Source organism: Muntiacus reevesi, chromosome 10, assembly GCF_963930625.1.
Source record: "Muntiacus reevesi chromosome 10, mMunRee1.1, whole genome shotgun sequence".
In the NCBI taxonomy this organism is placed as follows: Eukaryota; Metazoa; Chordata; class Mammalia; order Artiodactyla; family Cervidae; genus Muntiacus; species Muntiacus reevesi.
In genome coordinates, this window is record NC_089258.1 from 74,190,857 (window position 1) to 74,210,213 (window position 19,357).

The window sequence follows — 19,357 nt, forward strand, 5'->3', positions numbered from 1 at the left end:
ACCACAGAATTCTTCAAAACTTGTACACATCCATGCGTGTGTGCTCAGTTGCTAAGTCGTGTCCGACTCTTTTGCAACCCCATGGACTGTGGCCCACCACGCTCCTCTGTCCATGGGATTCTCCAGGCAAGAATACTGGAGTGGGTTGCCATTTCCTTCTCCAGGGGATCTTCTCGACCCAGGGATCAAACATGAATCTCCTGCATTGGCAGGCAGTTCATTACCACTGAGCCACGAGGGAAGCCCTTACAACCATGAGGAGCCACTAAATTGAATACACAAGCCCACACTTGTGGGGCGGGCTGGGAGGGTAGTGAAGAGGTGTATTAAAAATGACAAATGTTGTAAAAGTTTTAAAGCCTTAAACTGTGACTGACTTTAAACCCTGACTGGAGGCCCAGGGCTGGCTGAGGAAGGCATTCTGTCTGAAGAGGCTGCATTCATGCCCCTACCCAAGCTATCACCACATTCATTGTGACAGGACACACACAGCTCTGGTATGTCCCTAAAATGCATGAGCACCCCAAGCCAACATGAGCCAAACAAACTTGCTGGTGCCACCAAACGGATCAGGAGGTTCAATGATTACAATGGTTAATTCAGATAAATGACAGAGATGATTTAATCAGAAGCATACTTTGCAACTTTAAAAAAAAAAAAAAACCTAACCACACAAACTAGAAACGGGCAAAGTGCCCAGTTTTTTTCCCATGATTTTAGGGAGCTGAGCTCAATTTTGGCTGCACAGCTCAAGATTAATCTAGTACAGATGGGGATATTACAAAAGAGGGGGGAAAAAGAAGGAAAACAAAGCCTTTTTGCCTATGTCCTTTTTGCCCCCATCTTAAACATAGTAAACTGACTGTACATTTCAAGTGCGGTGAATACAAAGGGTATTTAGATGATGATCTTGTGTTATCTGGGTTGTTTTCTTTTTAAATGCCAACAGTGACTACTTACTAGACACCTGGGTTCCCCTAGAAAACCCATGAGAAAAGGAGATACCTTCGTCGAATAAACAAACTGATCGATAAATTTCCCATCTCCTGTAGCATTCTGCAGAGCAAACACTTGTTCAATTTTCACCACGGGAGACATGTTACACTTCTGCAAGTCCAGGCTCCCTTTGTGCATGGTGATGGACGCTGGTAGGGATTTCCTCGCTGCCGCCGTTTTCCAGGCCACTTTCACGGGAGGGGGGTCGTCCTCGTCCACGCCAGTGTGCCGCCGCTGGCTGTGTCTCCGCATTTCAGTACCTGAGGGCGAGGAGGCCGCCTCGCCGGCGTTGGTCTGTTCTGGCTGTGCATTGAGCACGGACCTCGGTCTTCGAGGCTTTTTCACTTCGGCTTTGGAGGCAACGTTCTTTTTTGCTTGGGATACAGTCTCCTCGGGCTGTTTATCAATATAGATGAAAGTATACTGTTCTATCCTCTCCTCCCGGGTCATGGTCAGCGCCTTCTCTGCGTGGGCAATGCCGATGTCCCACTGGGCACGTTCCCTCTGAGGCCGCGGTTTCCGAATCTGGAAAGAAAGATGCAGGCAGTAAGGAACATGCTTTATTCCAACGGGGCTTCCCTGTGGCGGAGTTGGTAAAGAATCGGCCTGCAATGCAGGGGACCCAAGTTTGAGCCCTAGGTCGGGAAGGTCCCCTGAAGGAGGGCATGACAACCCACTCCAGTATTCTCGCCTGGAGAATCCCATGGACCTAGGATCCTGGTGGGCAACAGTCCATGGAGTCGCAAAGAGTCGGACACGACCGAGCGACTAACACTTTATTCCAACGGGGACATTGAAACCCATGCGTATTTCCCATGTGGTCTTATAGTTTTTCCAGGTGTGCATACACACCTTCAGGGTCTTCAGGCAAATAAAGGAAATGTTCTGAGCCTGTAATTCTGATGGATCCGTGCTACTACCGAGGACACGTAGGTCCACTCTCTCTGATGGTAAACCCTTCCCTGTCGCCCACTCTGCTGGACGAGTCCCTCCAAGAAGTTGTCCTCTTCACATCACAGTCATAAAAAGCTAGCAATGGTGATGGCGGAGAGAAGGAAGGTGACAGAAATGATTGCTTTCAGTGGCCTAGGAAACACAAACATTAAAAACGTCACCCTCAAGCTCAGGGGTGCTGCACAGACCACAGCAGAGCTAAGGAAGGGACAGAGAACCAGTGTTTAGGGCTATGCGGCCGGCTTGTGCCAGGATGCAAACAGGGTGCAGAGAAAGAAGAGCCCGGAGGAGCACGTGACAGCGACAAGACACGAGAAGACAGGAACGTAATGAGAGGAAAAATAAACCTGAATCACAGTTTCCACAGTCCTGATCAGACGGCTGGATTGGCAAGACAGATAAGAAAATTTTGAATAAAGGTATGTGAATGACCAAAGTAAGTAGGAATTAGCCAGGGAGCTTAGACTGAGGGAGCCAGAAATTAGCTAATGGAACCATCAGACAGTATAGTATGTGTCAAACACTGACATTTAAATTTGTAACATGTTACAGAATGCTTGATAAAAGTCATCAAAATCCTCTGAAATAATATTTAGCTTACTGTGAAAACAGAACACATTTCTGAATCAACAGAGGCCCACACTAAATTAGTTGAGTTAAAAAATCTCGACCAGACACACTATCAAGAGTACAGGTCTAATTCTAATACGTCCACCACCGCATCATCTTTGGTTCCATCACTAATGTGACCTTGGCTGAAGCAACCACTCAAGCTTCCTGTGCCTTAATCTCTTCATCCATAGAAATAGGAATAATAGTATCTACACCTCACTGACACTGTAATGAAGATTAAATGGATTAACACATAAATAAAATGCTTTAAAAAGTGCCTGTCTCAGTGTAAGTACTAAATATTTTTAAAACTTTACTTTCATAGAACAATTTTGCTAAACAAGCATAAAGGGGAATTAGGGCAGGATGCCGAAATTAAATGAAAAGAACAGAAATCTCTGACAATAGTCACATTTCACTAGCATCTATTAGACTTTATACATTTGAATTCAAATCAAAATAGAAGACAAAGTTGTATTAAGCAGAAAAAGTTTTTGAGAGGACTGCGATGTTGTTTATGTGACATGTAGAGTATGACACAGTGATAATAATTTATTAAAATTGAACTTAGAGGACTAAAATAAATCATTCTAATTGCCTGAATTCAAGTACGAAAAGCTCTATTAAATTATTAACTCCTTTAAAATCCACATTCAGTTGACCATGCTTCTATGTCATCAGTTACCTTCTGCTTTTCAGAGTGATTGCTGGCTTGTCTGGTCGCTTCAGCCAGTAGTTCCTCATACTGTTTGTGGCCTTTATACTCTCGGACCCGCTTCTCATGAACCCACGCCCTCTCTGGCTGGTTGCTAAAAAACTGGACGTGATACTCCCTGGCACCTGCAAGCAAAAGTTCTCGTTAGCCATTTCACAGCATAAGCAGCCACATATATTTTGCCAAAAATGTGAACCTAAGCTGGGTTCCCAGGTTTACTCTTATTAAAACTTGTAATTTTTGGATCATCCAAAGATCTACCAATGACACAACTAACAGCTACTATAGAAATAACCTCAAACAATTAAAATTAGTACAGTGAGTTTTAAGAAGAAAAAAATATTACAAATATTCTGCTCATTATCAGATTTGTTACCTTGGTTACACAATTTTCACAGGCCTCAAACCTTTTTACAAACAAATCTGGGTATAACTAAATAATTTTTCCTTCAAAAAAGGCATATTTTCTTGGACTTTTAAAAGCTAAGAGCTGATCGAACTGCTTTTCTCTTGACATAAAAGTGTGGCTGAAACTCCAATACTTAGCTACCTGATACGAAGAACTGACTCCTTGGAAAAGACCCTGATGCTGGGAAAGACTGAAGGCAGGAGGAGAAGAGGATGACAGAGAATGAGATGGTTGGATGACATCACTGACTCAATGGACATGAGTTTGAGCAAGCTCTGGAAGTTGGTGATGGACAGGGAGGCCTGGCGTGCTGCAGTCCATGGGGTCGCAAAGAGTCAGACACGACTGAGCAACTGAACTGAACTGAACTGAAAAGCGTGGCGCACAGACCCAGGAGAAGAGGAGAGGCTGCAGGGATCCTCAGGCTCCCATTGAGGTCAAAGCCTTCGTCATTATAATGAAGAAGATGTCTTTTTTGAGATGTTGACATGTGCAGTCAATATGGCAAGAGCACTGCTGGGTCAGACTGCTGGTTATCTCAGCACAAAAAAAGGCAGCGAGTGACTCCAAATTACACTGGTGTTGTATCCTTCACAGTCACACGCTGGCAGTTAAAAAAAAAAAAGGCCAGTTTTACTTAATGCCCTTGATGAAGCTGTAAAAATGATTAATTTTACTACATCTCAACCCTTTGAGTTTGTGATAGTGAAGGACAGGGAAGCCTGGTGCGCTGCAATCTGTGGGGTCGCAAACAGTCGGACACGACTGAGGGACTGAACAACAACCTCACCCCGACCCTGGAACATGCGTCTCTCTCACATCCTGTGTGAGGACACAGGAGGGTGTAAATCACATCTGTGTGCCTCCACTATGACAGCTGTCAAGGGGGGAAAACTTCTGTGATTGAACTGCACGGTGACCTGGCCACCTCTTCACAGAACACCATTTTTACTTGAAAGAATGACTGTGAGGAAAACTAGGTTATTGGAATTTGAGAGTGTGGCAGATATTTTATCAAAAATGAACAAACAAGTTTTTCACTTCAAGAAAAACAACTGATAGTGTTTGTTGCCAATAATAAAATTTGATCTTTCAGGAAAAATTGGAATATTGGAAAACTAGTATCTGTCCCTAGGAATTTTCCAACTTCTCAGTAATCAAAGAATTTTCTGATGAAATAAGTGGTGACTTAAAGAATGTGATTTTTTAAGACCATCTATAAAGGAATGTGTCAACATTTGGAAGATAGGCATAAAATATGTTTTAAATGGCTAATATATGATGTTACTAAGTCATAAAAGGAAAAAGATCCACTCAAAGTATAAGACAGAACCAATGGATTTTAATGTAACGAAGTACAAAAAGTTTATTGACAGGATTTCAGATTCCATATTGCAACTAATCTACTTCTTGCTGAGTTTGAGTGTAATATCAAAGAAATAGGTCCACAATTATCTGAAAAGGCTATTAAAACACTTCCCTTTTCTGACTACACATCTGTGTGAAGCCAGATTATCTTCCTTTTCTTCAAAGCAACAAACCATAATAGGCTGAATGTAGATGCAGATAAAGAGAATCTAGTGTTTTCAGTTAAGCAATTGGCAAAAATGTAAAAATATCATTCTCAATTTTTTTGCTTGAGAAAATATTTTTCATAAAACATGAACTTTTTTTGCATGTAACAGAGAGTAGATTTTTTTCTAATTGGTAAATATTTCAAATTTTTCTCGGCTCTAACTTTTAAATTAACATAAACAGTAATAGATATAACCTATATAAAGCTAAAGTGTTTAGAGTCCTCATATTTGAAGAGTAAAAGGGGTTTTGGGACCAAACGTCTGAGAACCACAGCTCTCCAGTGGTGCCACTCTGAGACTGTGGTTCCCAGGACAGGTGAGCTACAAAACAGAGACGCTAAGAGTGAGGCTCTAGAAACTATGATAATTTGACACTGCAAGATATATAGGCTCACAACCAGGGATCCTGTCTGTGCATGTGTGCTAAGTGGCTTCTGGCATGTCTGACTCTCTGTGACCCTATGGACCGTAGCCTGCAGGCTCCACTGTCCGTGGGATTCTCCAGCAAGAACAGCGGAGTGGGTTGCCATGCTCTCCTCCAGGGGATCTTCCCAACCCAGGAATCAAATCCGCATCTCTACGTCTCCTGCACTGGCAGGCAGGGTTCTTTAGGACTAGTGCTGCCTGGGGAGTCCCCAGGGCTCCTGTACTATTTATATATATTTTTGGAAAGGGGAGGCCTTTCATTTCTCTAATAGTTAATTTTATCATATTGGATAAACCTAGAATTTGTCATATAGAATGAAGTTCCATATCTGGAGGATGAGACTGGGTGCCTCTGGCTTCTGACCAAATGCATTGTTATAAACAGAAAAAGCATTTCAGTTTTAACTTTTAAACTTAAAATGAGAAAGACCTAAACGATAAAATACAACTTAAAATAGGTATGTGATCCAAACATCTTTCAATGTGCTTTTCAAAGAATTCTCTCTTAATGTGTGAAAACCGTTAACTATGTTTTCCAATGCTAAGAATCTGACTAATAGCAATACTGACTAAAAACAATATGGAAACCAAAGATTACTGTATAAAATTCAAGGTTAATTTTACAAAGCAGTTTAGATAATAAGCCACACAAAATGCTTCTCAGGTATCACATGTAGAGTGTAATCAACAAAACCAAGTTTTATATTGTGTTTCTGGTTTTCAGAAAAACTGTCAAAAAGCTACTTCATTTAAAACTGCATTGCACAGGCATGCAATGAAATATTATCTCGCAATAAAAAGAAACAACACAGATGAACTTCTAACCATGGTGCTAAGTGAAAGAAACCAGACCCAAAAGACCTCATATTGTATGACTTGATTTATATGAAATGTCCAGAAAAGGCAAATCTACAGAGATGAAAAGTAGTTAGTGGTTGCTTAGGGCTGGGGGGTGGAAGTGGGGGATGAGGAGTGACTGCTAATAGATAAGGGATTTTTTTGGGTTGATGAAAAAAGTTTTAAGATTAGATTGTGGTGAAAGTGAAAGTCACTCAGTCACTTCCAATTCTTTGCGACCCCATGGAATAGTCCATGGAATTCTCCAGGCCAGGATACTGGAGTGGGTTGCCGTGCTTTCCTCCAGGGGATCTTCCCTTCCCAGAGATCGAATCCAGGTCTCCCGCATTGCAGGCAGATGCTTTACTGTCTGAGCTACCAGGGAAGCCCAAGAATACTGGAGTAGGTAGCCTATCCCTCTTGCCAGTGGACCTTCTGGCCCCAGGAGTTGAACTGGGGTCTCCTGCATTGCAGGTGGATTCTTTACCAACTGAGCCGCAAGGGAAGCCCATCAGATCGTGGTGATGGCCGCATAACTCTGTAAATGTGCTAAACATCACCAGATTGCACACTCTAGAAGGGTGAATTTTATGGCACACAAAACATATCTCAGGAAGGCTATTACTTCAAAAACTACTGCAGAAAAGAGAAAATTGAAGATATTATCAGAAGGTACATTTTTCAAACCTAAATTCTCAGATTTCAGTTTCAACAGTACAAACAAAACTCAGTTTTTCTAGCACTAAAGTACTGAGGATCAGACCAGATTAATTCATAAAATGAATGCAAATACTTCCTTTGAAATACAAGATGAGGCATAAATTGTACTTTCCTTTGTATCCCAGAAACAAAATTCTTTATATAATCCCCAAAGGATGGTTTCCTAAGGGGAGAGAACTGAGGAACCACAGCTCCCACGTCATGCGGGATCTCAGCGCGCTCCGGAGGCCCAGACACACACTGCTTCACCTGAGAAGGCTTGTCCCTCTTGAGAAGTCCTTGCCCTGTCTTCTCTCTTTTAAGACTCATGGATTAGTAAAAGTGCAAGGCACTTCAGAGACCAGCAGTCCAACACTCTTACTTCATAAACGAAGGAACTGGGACTGCCTTCCTCGGCCTCTGTAACTCATGAGCAGGGGGTTCAGTTATGTTCTCCCCTTTTTATACACTAGTGGTTAAGAGTGAAGGTGATGGAGGAAGATTTATTTGAGACTCTATTTACAGATCTGAAGTGAGATGACATTAGGCCCTGCTTCACATTGTTGATGCCATGAGCGCTGCTTGAGAACACGTACAAGGGAGTTGTTTCTTGTGTGTGTGTATGTGTTTCTTTTTTTGGCCATGCCACACAGCATGTGGGCTCTGAGTTCCCTGACCAGGGATCAAACCTGCACTCCTTGCATTGGAAGTGTAGAGTCTCAACCACTGGACAGCCAGGGAAGTCCTACAAAAGAATTGTTTAACAGTGTGCCTTGCACAAAAGTGGACATTCAACAATATACTTTTTAAAAACATTTATAATTTTGTATTGGGGTACAGCTGATTAACAATGCTGTGATGGTTTCAGGAGCACAGCAAAGGGACTCAGCCCTACATATCTATGTATCCACTCTCCCCCAAACTCTCCTCCCATCCAGGCTGCCACGTAACACTGAGCGGAGTTCCCTGTGCTATACAGTAGGTGATGTTGCTTTTTTAAAAACTTCTGCCCCATTGGTGCTTCCAGTCTCCCCAACCGCTATTCAGTACATTATAATGACAAGATGATTGTCTTCTGCACCTGGTTGGATCCCTTGCTGGGTAGCATATGAGTTGCAAATATGGCAGATCTCATCACAAATCTGACTTGTCGGACCTTTTTTCTCCTCATAACAGTGAACAGGCACCAATATAGGAAGTTTAAAATGAGAGGAAAAAAAATAGGTGCAAAGTTGTCACAGGCAATAAGGGACTTGACAAGTGATTCCACAAAGCAAATATCCAGAAATAAATTCCAAACTTCCTTTGGCTACTAATAAGCAAGTCCATTCCTAGGAATCTACCCTACAGATTTTGGTCAAACATCTTCTTAACATTTATTAACACTCCTAAGGTAGGATTTTATGCCATTCAAAGTATACTTATGTATCACATTGAATATTTAGGAATGTCTCAGTAAATTTACAGATTCGAAAATGGAGTGCAAAGAAAGTTTTTAATTAAAAATAAACAAAACTCCCCAAAATAAAATGGGAGTTGAGGAGAAAAGCATGTTGCAAAATTTGTCAGGATGAAAAGTAAAAAATTATTACCCACAGGTGTCAAAGATGAAATAAAAATGTTCAAAGAAAGCTTGGCCCAAATGTCTTTAAGTTCACGTAAGATGTCTCATTACCTACAGGTCTGCTTTCTTTTGGAAATCATACGAGAGGACAGTCAGATTAAGGTAGGTTTGTTTTTAAAAAAGAAGTGTGAAAGAAATTATAAAACAAACATAGGATGTTTTAAGGGAAAACAAGGACTATGTCAGCTGTAGAGCCTCTCTGCCAGTTAAGATAACTGTTGTTATTACACTGTTCATCAAAAACTGACATTGATGCAGGTTCTATCCCTGGGTCGGGAAGATCCCCTGGAGGAGGAAATGGCAACCCACTCCAGTATTCCTGCCTGGAAAATCCCACGGACAGAGGAGCCTGGTGGCCTACAGTCTGTGAGGTTGCAAAGAGTTGGACATGACTAAGCACGAGTGTGCACACACATATATGTATTTCTGTGGTGTCAGATTACATTATCATGGATGTACTTTAACATTCATAACACTTAAGAGTCAGTTTTTGCCCCAATACCCGTTTTTGCTTAATGCCCATCCATGCCTCTTCTTACCTCTCGTGTTGATTTTGGTGTGCACCTCAAGCTGGGGGTCACTGGACACCATGCAAGGCCACCAAGGATAGGTTCCCACCTTAGACCAAACAAGATCGCCGACCTGGAATTTCACACCGGCGGACGCCTCTGCTGTTGGAACAGAAGGTGACATCGGCTGAACCTGAAGGAAAAGTTCATAAAAGACTTTGTCAGTAGAAAAAAACTTTTAAACAGAAAAATGTACAAAATACATCAAACATGCTAACCATGGAAAATTTATCTTCACTCATACTTTTGTCTGATGCCTGCTATCCATATCTAGCAAAAGGAAAGAAGAGAGGAGGAAAATAATTAATAAGCCCCACCCCAAATATTAAAAATAGAATGGATGGTTTCTATTGCTGATAAGGGATCTCAAAAATTCACAAGTATGAAAAATTGGTCATAGATTTTAAAAGGAAAGTAATTCCTCCCCCCAAAAAAAAGAAAAAAGAAGAAAATCTGCCTCTTTGACCAGCTCCACGATTTATTTCAGTGTAATTCCTGAAGTAACAATAGGTGCTAAGTGTGTTCTCACTTAATCACTTTGCATCCACCTTCTCACACCACGTTTGGTTAGACAGTACTCACTAAGCCACTCACCAGGGGCTCCTCTTTCAGCACTGGGTCTTCTCTTGGCTTTTCTGATACAGGGTCAACCCTCTCATTTGGTCTCTAGGTGAAAAGAATAAAATGGCAGCAAACCAAAGAACAGTGACACACATACAAACAAACAAACAAAGCGAAACAGCAAAGGAAATCAAGGACATACATTAACTGGGTAACGCGAGGAGCACAACGTCCACTGCGCATGACACTGTGTCTTAACACCCCATGTCCACTCTACACCACAGCCAATGTGCCTACTTCTCATGCTATCTCTTCAAAAACTTAATTTCTTAATCTGTTGATTCTCATTTTTTTAACCTATCAGAGTACAGAAAAATGGGCCCTCTGAGATTGCTCGTAAGAAGTAACTTGGAATTCTTCTAGAGAACAATTTGGCAATATGTATGAAAAGCCTTAAATTTTCAGACTCTGACCCAGCAAATCCATTTCTAAAAATGTATACTGAAAAAGCACTGATACGTACATATATACACACACACATACATACATATATACAAAGACATCCCGTCGGTGACATTTTACAAGGGCAAATATTAGAATTAGTCTGCAAGTCCAAAAGTACAGAGTTAACTAAATAAACTGTAATACAACTAGTTAGTAGAATTTAGTACGCATTTTTAAGTGGCACAGAAAAATAACAATATAATGTTATCTGGAAACAACAAACTGCAAAGCAGTTTGTTTGATGTGACTCCAATGCTGGAAAAATAACTCTTATGTGTACAGTAAAAAAAAAAAGAGTAGGATACCACCAGAAGATGGACGACATGATTTTTTTGATGTGCTTTTCTATATTTGACAAATTGCCTATAATAAACATCACATTACTTTTCTAGTCATAAAACCCACAAATACGTTATTTAAAAGTTGTTTCTACACACCTTTGAGGAGGCAATTTGGGATCAAAAGACAAAACAAACTCTTTAGTTAGCAACTGTTCTATAGAAATAAACAAAGTGAGAAAATCTAAGCACAGGGATGGTGACTGCAACGCTATCTCAAGTCAGTAACCCACACCTATCAACATCTTCCTACTTGTTATTTAAAAACAGCCTGCAGGGACTTCCCTGGTGGTCCAGTGGTACAAATCTGACTGCCAAGTCCAGGGGGCACGGGTTTGATCCCTGGTCCAGGAAAACTCCACGTGATGTGGAGGAGCTAAGCCTGGGAGCCACAACTACTGAAGCCCGGGAGCCTAGAGTCTGTGCTCTGCAACAAGAGAAGCCGTCACACTGCAACTGGAGAAAGCCCGTGAGCAACCAAGACCGAGTGCAGTCAAAAAAATAAAAATAAAAAATTATTTTTAAAAATAGGCTGGACACACCTTGAAAAATATTTGATACATTGTATAATAAATTGATAAGAGTAGTTATGTTTGAGGAAGGAGATTAGGAAAATGAGGAAAGATAGATACCTGTATATTGCATCTTCTGTAAAAAGCAACTGCTTTTGTAATTTAAAATGTTCAAAAACTTTTCTTGTCAAAGAACAGAATTTAATTTAGATGACAAAAAAAGAGAGGTCTAAGACACCATTAACTTAGGTCTAATTTCACTTAAAAACTATAGCTACTAGGTTACTTAAAATTCTCCATTCAATTAATTCAAGACATTTAAGACATTGCTATAAAACCAAAGCTTTATTAAGTAAAAGAAACTGTGAAAATTGTTAGGAAATGATAAGCGTGACTCATATGCCAATCCCCACGTGTCGGTCGTTCACTGGACTGTGCCCACAGAGTTCCTGGCCTGTTCTAGAAGTTGGTGTGCAGTGGTGAAACATACAGATGTGACGCCCGACCTCAAAGAGCTCACAGGTGGGTAGGACAGACAGACAGACAAACATGAAGCGGGGTTAGTCACTCAATCATGTCTCACTCTTTACAACCCCATGCACTATAACTAACCAGGCTCCTCTGTCCATAGGATTCTCCAGGCAAGAATACTGGAGTGGGTTGCCATTCCCTTCTCCAGCGAATCTTCCCAACCCAGGGAATGAACCCTCGTCTTCTGTGTCTCCTGCATTGCAGGCAGATTCTTCACCCGCTGAGCCATCTGGGAATTCAACACAAACATACACTCATACAATGTATGAAGAGAAGTAACAGTGTGTGGGCATGCAGATATCAGGAAACGCCTCTCTGAGAAAGTATAATCTGAACCAAAAGAAGAGGAGTTGTAGTCCAGTAAAAAAGTGGGGGAAAGAACATTCCAGAGAATAGCAGCATGTGTGAAGTCTCCGAGGTTAAACAAAGGTAGGAACTTCAAAAGAGCCCTTACGGCGGCCACAACTGCCCCAAAAAGGAGAGAGGTTACAAAACGGGAGGGGAGGAGGCGGCCTCCCCAGGGCCTTGTGAGCCATGTTCAAGGGTTTTATCTCAAGTGCGATGAAAGCCTCAGAGGAGGATTAGGGGGAGAAGTAACATGTGCCAACTTCTGTTTTAAAACGATCGTGTTAGCTGTTGTGCGGAGAATATCTTGGAAAGGAGTGAGAGGGGAGGCGGGATGCTTAATCAGGAGGCTACTGAAAATACTGGGAGAAGCCTGCGTGGAAGAAGGCGGTGGCGGCTCTTCGTGGCACTACGTGAACTCTGCCCGATTGGCTGTGGCGATGCTATGACTGGCTAATCCGATAGGACTCACTCACTGAGCAAGGAGAGAGAAACCTATGTTCAAGTGAGAATTGCCCCCCGCTCCCACCCCCAGTCACTGGCGTGACGAGGCAGTTTAAAAATACTGTCCACATTTGCATAGGCAGCTTCACTTCAGTCCAAAGATACAGAGTAAGCCTTGACCTCAGCTTCTCAATTCTCAAGCTACAGCAGGAGGACAGGGCCACCTAGGCAAGCATGTGTGGAGCTGGGAAAGCAAGTCCTCCTCCTCCCTGCCTTCAGTCTTGGGGATGTCAGAGCATTTTCGAGGACCTTTAACTCTAAGGCCAGACAGATAAGGAGTGACTCATCTCTGCCAAATGATGGAATCCTATTACTGTAAGAGCTGGTCTGAAGCTCATAAACATTTCTCCCTTTCTGGGTTAAAGACAGGATTCCTTCAAAACCTTTATATTATTCAAATGTCTTATCCCTTCCTGATTTTCCTAGGTGGTTCCAGGTTGTTCGCCTTTCCTTCAAATGAAAGTCGCCCAGTCGTGTCCGACTCTTTGTGACCCCATGGACTATATAGTCCATGGAATTCTCCAGGTCAGAATACTGGAGTGGGTAGCCTTTCCTTGCTCCAGGGGATTTTCCCAATCCAGGGTCTCCTGCATTGCAGGTGGAATCTTTACCAACTGAGCTATCAGGGAAGCCTGCCTTGCCTTCAGGTTGACTTGAAAAAAAGCTAAAATCACTCTCAAAGAACTAAGTTTTTTTTTTTTTTTTTTTTTAAACACAGTCATTTTAAAAGGAAAAAAATGGCAAGGAAGAAAAAGAAGGCTAAGAAGATTTATTCTAAGCTTTCAAACTATAAAAATAGAAGAAGAAAAAAAAAAGTCAAATAAAGGTGCTGCAATGATAGAATGTGAATATACATTGCAAAATGTGCTAATACGTGAGCAAAAGAGAAATACCTAGTAGGCATTTGGAGATCTAAGATTTGAGCTCAAAAGAAAGGTAAACAGAGCTACATATTACCACAAACATCAATTAAGAAGGGGAGTTTTTAAGATGAAATGGTCAATGGCAGTCAAATGCTTAGGAGTCAAGAAAAATAAAGAGTCAGAAACTGCCAACAGACAAAATATTGCTCGGAATAAAATCCACTTTCCTTCGACTGTTCAAAGGATAGATAAGCTTAGAGGAGATTAAAACCAAACAGGGACTGAAGATGCCTTCTGGGTGCTAACAGTGCTGCCTGAGGAAGAGAAAGTATCCGAGAAAAAGACGACAGCAAGCAAACTATTCACAGCCTTAAAGTCATCTTAATTTTAAACGAATGATTTTTATGGGTATACAATCTCTTTACATTTTTAGCTGATTTCACGTGGAAAGACCTTTTTTTTCCAGTAAAGAATCACTGGAAATTTCTTAATCTGGTAGAAAAAAATATGCTAACGGCAGCTAAAATAAAATTCTATTGCCCTAAATATTCCTTTGAATTCCCTGGTGGTGCAGTGATTAGGACTCGGGGCTTTCACTGCCAACACCCGGGTTCAGTCCCCGGTCAGGGAACTAAGATCCCGCAAGCCACACAGTTCCAACCACACACACACACAGACACACACACACACGATATCTAGCATTTTTATCAAAATCCAAGAAAGAGATTTATCAGGATGAATAACACACATCAAATCTGGCAGAGTTCCAAATCTTTAAGAGTTTTCAAACATTAAGTAAAATCATATTGTCTACAGGAACCAAAACCTTATGTCATCATTGAAGGTGGGAAGAAAAATGTAAAGCCAGTAAACTGCTCATGCATTTTTTCTTTTACTTTCTGAATAACCTGTGAGTTCGTAATGCATATAAACAGTTTCTAAGAATTTTAAGACCTAACACTCTGAGGCTGGAGAACGAGATATAACCTCTAACTTAGTGCTAATGGGGCCAAAGAAGCTGTCTGGCTTTTTATACGTGAAAACGGCAAGCTGAGAGTTAATGGGCCTGGCCTTAGTGGATAAGCCCACCGAGGGCTGGTGGAAGACCAGTGTTTAAACAGAGCCTACGCTCACATGCCTGAGGCATTACACCTGCCAAGGAGGAAGAAGTGCAGAAACATTTCCACATGTTTCTAATTTGGTGGGAGAGAAAGAAGCTAAAGCAGCTTTACAAAATATACAATTTCTGTAGTGATCGCAGGTCTCCTGCTGCTGAGATGTTTGGACACACATTTTCATTGTTGGAAAGATATACTTAGGTTGTTCCACAGAACAGCCGCTCTCTAAAAGGCCAGATAGCTCAGAATTGGGAGGAAATACTCGTAGATCGAATACTAAGAAAAAAGGAAAGAAAACAGGAGTAAGTGAAATCTTGTTTTATTTTTAGATGAGACTTTGCTTTGTCTGTCTCAAAAAGAACCTATGAGTGAGCTTTTAAGGAAGAAATATACATCTGGACATCTAGATATAGTTATCAATAAACTCAGCTTGAGGAGTCATTCCAGGTACCAGCTCTCACTGGGCTTCCTCAGGCGTCCGGGGGAGGGGAGCTATCCAGTGGTGTCTGCAGACACTTCCTGGGCTCCTCTTTCCATTCCGAGCCCTCTATAATGCTGGACGCCAAGGGTATGGACCTCCAGTGACAGCCAGCAGGCACAAGGATATCAAAAGTTAAAACACTTAACTCAACCGTCCTCAAGGAAGCAAAAGGAACGTTGTTCAAGTTAAGGAAACCCCTATAAGACCATACATGGTTACAAAAAAAACAGAAACAGGCTGATGTGTGCACATCCCTGTCTGCACAGCTTAGCAGAGGCACAGCCCTAACAACAAGCGGGGTCCTGGGACACCAGCTTCAACGTTCCTCTGTTAGAGCGCAGGGTCACTTTTATGGCACCTTCCCATAAGCTTAGACCTGCCCCATGTGTGCGATGAAAGTCTGATTAAATCAAATTCAACTGACAAGAGCTTAGCTCTTCACTACATTTTTTTGAAAGAAAATGTGGGTGGTGGGGGGAGAAAAACAAGGGGAAAAAAAACAACAACCCTAGATTTTCCCCCAAAGCTCAACTTTCAGGCAATGGTCTTGGTAACATTTAAGGCAACCAACGCCACTTACCACATCTGTATCTTCAATCAAATTGACATTCCTTTACACCAAGAGACTGTAAGATCCTAAATAATGAAATATTATATTATGCCCCTACATGATTAACTAAAAAAAAGAAAATGAACTAAAACTCTTAAATCACATCTAACCATTCTAATTCCTGGATATAACCGTTAACTCAAGGTTTAAGCGACATAAACGGCCAGACATAGCAGACAACCAACAAAGACAGAATTAGCTTTAAAGTCTCACTGAAAAGTGACTACTAGACATATCATTGTACTGAACTGTTTCCTAGATTCCAATAAAGCAAAGAGTGGATATGAAAAATGAACAGGCTATCTTCTCTTGCCTGTAACTGCTTCCAGCCCTATTTCTATTGTGAGATATATTTTAAGCTATACATTTTAATATTTTTATCAATGAGGCAAGAAGTCTAGCCTAGTAAGTAAAATAGAATATTCTCCTATTTGCCAGATTCTTTAGAGCAAAAGAAAGTCGGGTCACCAAAATGGTTCTTAGAACCTCAGTTAGAACCAAATTCAGGTTTTATGCATTTTCGTGATTCCCAAGGGTCACTGGGGCTTCGCACGTCTTTTCACTGCAGGTCCATGAAAGAAAAGCTACAGTGGATGTGCTCGGAGGGGAAAAAGTTAACTTCTCTCCTTTCACTGATTCATTCACTTAATAAGCAGTGTAAGATACTACATGAGCTAAGATCTGTGCGGGGAGGGGGAGTACATTTAATAAATGACTTAGGAAATTTAAAGGCATTTCAGAAACCACTTCGCTTCAGAGTCATTTTACAGCTACAGAACTAAGATGGCAGAACTGCTAGCATCCACAAGTTCTCTTTATCTCATCACTCAGTTTTATTTTCTTCATAGCACTTACCACTATCTGAACCTAGACATGTTAACATGCACACACGCACGCGTGTGTGTGTGTTTTCTGGCTCCTCTTACTACAATGTTAGCACCCTGAAAGTAGGCATCTTTACTTTTCACTTGCTGACCAACTTTCAAATCTTAGAAAAGTGTCTAGCACACATTAGGTACTCAGTAGATATTTGTTAAGTTGAATAAGAAAAAACAAGAAGAAAAACTTAAAAAAAAAGAAGAAAAAACAAGAAAAAATTGAATAAGAAAAAACAATAGAAAATGAGAAAAACATATTGACTTATCACACTGAGACTTGTGAGAGCCTAGAACAAGTGTGACCTTTACTCCAGTGAATGATCATGTTTATCTGCATAAAGAAGTAGAACTCAGCTACTAAGGAAAAGATGAGTTGGTAAGATGTAAACATTTCTTTGAATAGAAGATAACAAATTAACTTGCATACCAGATAGAAGAGCATTCATTTCTTCGAAATCTATGTCTGGGGACATCTTCAAGTCACACTATATATTAGAATATTAATGAAAAACTCTTCTTTCAAGCTAGAATTGATTTGTTACATACGTCTTGTTATTAAGGAAATTAATAGTGAAACCTCAGAGATGTTAAAAAAAAAAAAAAAATTAGTAGCATGCATCTTAAGTTACTACCAAAGGATGACTTTTATAAAATGCTACCTGAAGTTTTAATGAGTATGTTTGAATACTAACTCTGATTTTAATAAAGAGTTCCTTTGTTTACCTCAGGTTATTTTGCAGCAAACACACTAGTGATGAGTGTAAATCTAACCTCTCCTGGCAAACGCTGGTCCAGGCGCTTCCTTGGCGCACAGTGGATAAGAATCTGCTTGCCAATCAATGCAGGAGACACAGGTTCCATCCCTGGTTGGGAAAGATCCCATATGCTGAGGAACAGCTGAGCCCACGCGCCACAGCTACTGAACCCGTACTCTAGAGCCAGGGGCTGCAACTACTGAGCTGAAGCCCCAGTGCCTTAGACCTTGCGCTCTGCAACAAGAGAAGCCACCGCAATGAGGAGCCCGCCCAGTGCAACAAAGAATAGCCTCTGCTTGCCACAACTAGAGAAAGTCCACAGGCAGCCAGGAAGACCCGGTGCAACCAGACCAAAAAAAAAGCTGAAGTTCTGGAACAATGGAAAACCAATTTCATTAACCATATTCTCGCTGACTTTCCTCTTCATCTTCAGAAGCCAGTTTATTACAAGCAAGATTAAGTGAGACTGCTAAACAAAGACACACCGGAGGCAAGACTTTTAGTGTCACGTGTTTTTAAAATATCTCTTTACTCTGATGATGTCCATTCATTTACTCAACAAATATTTACTTACCACCTGTCATCATAACCCAAGCTCCTTGCCAGAGATCAGAAGAAAGAAGTTATCACAAATATTTACATTTGAAGAGATAAAAACTGGAAAAAAGATCTCTTGGACTTCCAGTAAATGTGAAAATGTTACAAAATTTTTCAAAAAGATGTTTCAACTTACATTTTGTTCTTCTGGTTCTAATTTGGGGATTTTGTGTGACTTGCGCTCTTCGGATCTAGATGAGTCATGCTTGTTGCTCTTTTTCCTCTTTTCTTTTCTGCTTTCATGCTTTGACTTTGTGTGCTCACTTGCCTGGACTTCATTTAAAAGGTCTCCACAAAGGGAAGACTCGAACAATTCCCTGCCATTCTGGATAGTTTTGGTTATTTTTAGTTTAATTTCAGGTGAGCCAGTCTTCTTTGGAATCACAGTCTGTGGTACCGAAGGTGGAGGTGGTGGTGGCTGTGGAGGAGAAGGCTTTTCCAGAACTTCATGGGGTCGTGTGTTTGGAATTTCTGAATGGTAATAGTCAGTGGGGCTAAAGTTTCTAACTGCACCAAAGCCGTTGGCGGACCCGTTGGGATACTGGTTATACGGCTGGTATTTGGTTTGAGTTTCGTACATGCTGATGGACGGTGGGTAGCCATTCGTGAGTGGAGGGAGATCTTCTGTTGTGGGTGGGTACTGAAAGCCTTGCTGCAAGGTAGCTTCATATGGTGTCTGGCCACCATCTTCAACAATGTCACTGTTGTTATCAAAGGCATCCTCCTGGCGGATGTTGGCGGAGTCAATGAGTTGAGGTGGTTGCTGAATTGTGTTTCCCATGATCCCTTGCATGAAAGAGAAAGAGAAATCCATTGTTCTGCTCCAGCATCCTTAACTTTCCCTTTCTCTCATCGGGCCTAAAGTTTTAAAAGAGAGATCAAAAAGTGTTAGTTAATAACCTCAAAGGCTAGATGGCTAACCAACAGCAAAGGATTAAAGTAAAACATTCCGAAGCCCATTTTCATATCCAGATTTGCACAAACACTGTTTTTAAAACAAGCAGCCAATGTGATTCTGACACAGAACAAACACTTTTTATCGTAAATGCTTATCTGTTTGAAACTCAATGACTGTCATAATAACTTAAGAAACAAAAATTTTGTCCTCTTCGCAAACATGCAAAGTAGTTTTGACATTCCTTTGTTTCCCAAGTTAGAGATTATAAGTCTCAGTTAAAACTGGTAATTGCAAAATCAGCAGTGTCTTGACGCATACAAATTAAGTCCCATGGGAGTTTTCCTTGGATCATTCATGTTTTGTCCAGTGGTTCTGTTATTACAAAAATAACAAAATCTTATTGCAAATATTTTAAATACAAAATTTAAAAGGCCGAATAAGTCA

The 19,357-nt window shown here is 41.0% G+C and overlaps 1 protein-coding gene across 2 annotated transcripts in view; it reads right to left on the reverse strand.

Moving 5' to 3' along the window:
- The window catches only part of NSD3 (nuclear receptor binding SET domain protein 3), a 102,119-nt gene that overhangs the window by 46,869 nt on the left and 35,893 nt on the right, over positions 1–19,357 (reverse strand). For both annotated transcript variants that reach the window (XM_065901540.1, XM_065901541.1), the window contains exons 2-6: positions 18,152–18,873; positions 10,013–10,084; positions 9,389–9,551; positions 3,248–3,402; positions 1,006–1,521 (exon numbers count right to left, since the gene is read on the reverse strand). In XM_065901540.1, coding sequence (XP_065757612.1) covers positions 1,006–1,521; positions 3,248–3,402; positions 9,389–9,551; positions 10,013–10,084; positions 18,152–18,829 — 1,584 coding nt within the window. In that variant the 5' untranslated portion in view covers positions 18,830–18,873. The remainder of the gene's footprint in view (positions 1–1,005; positions 1,522–3,247; positions 3,403–9,388; positions 9,552–10,012; positions 10,085–18,151; positions 18,874–19,357) is intronic.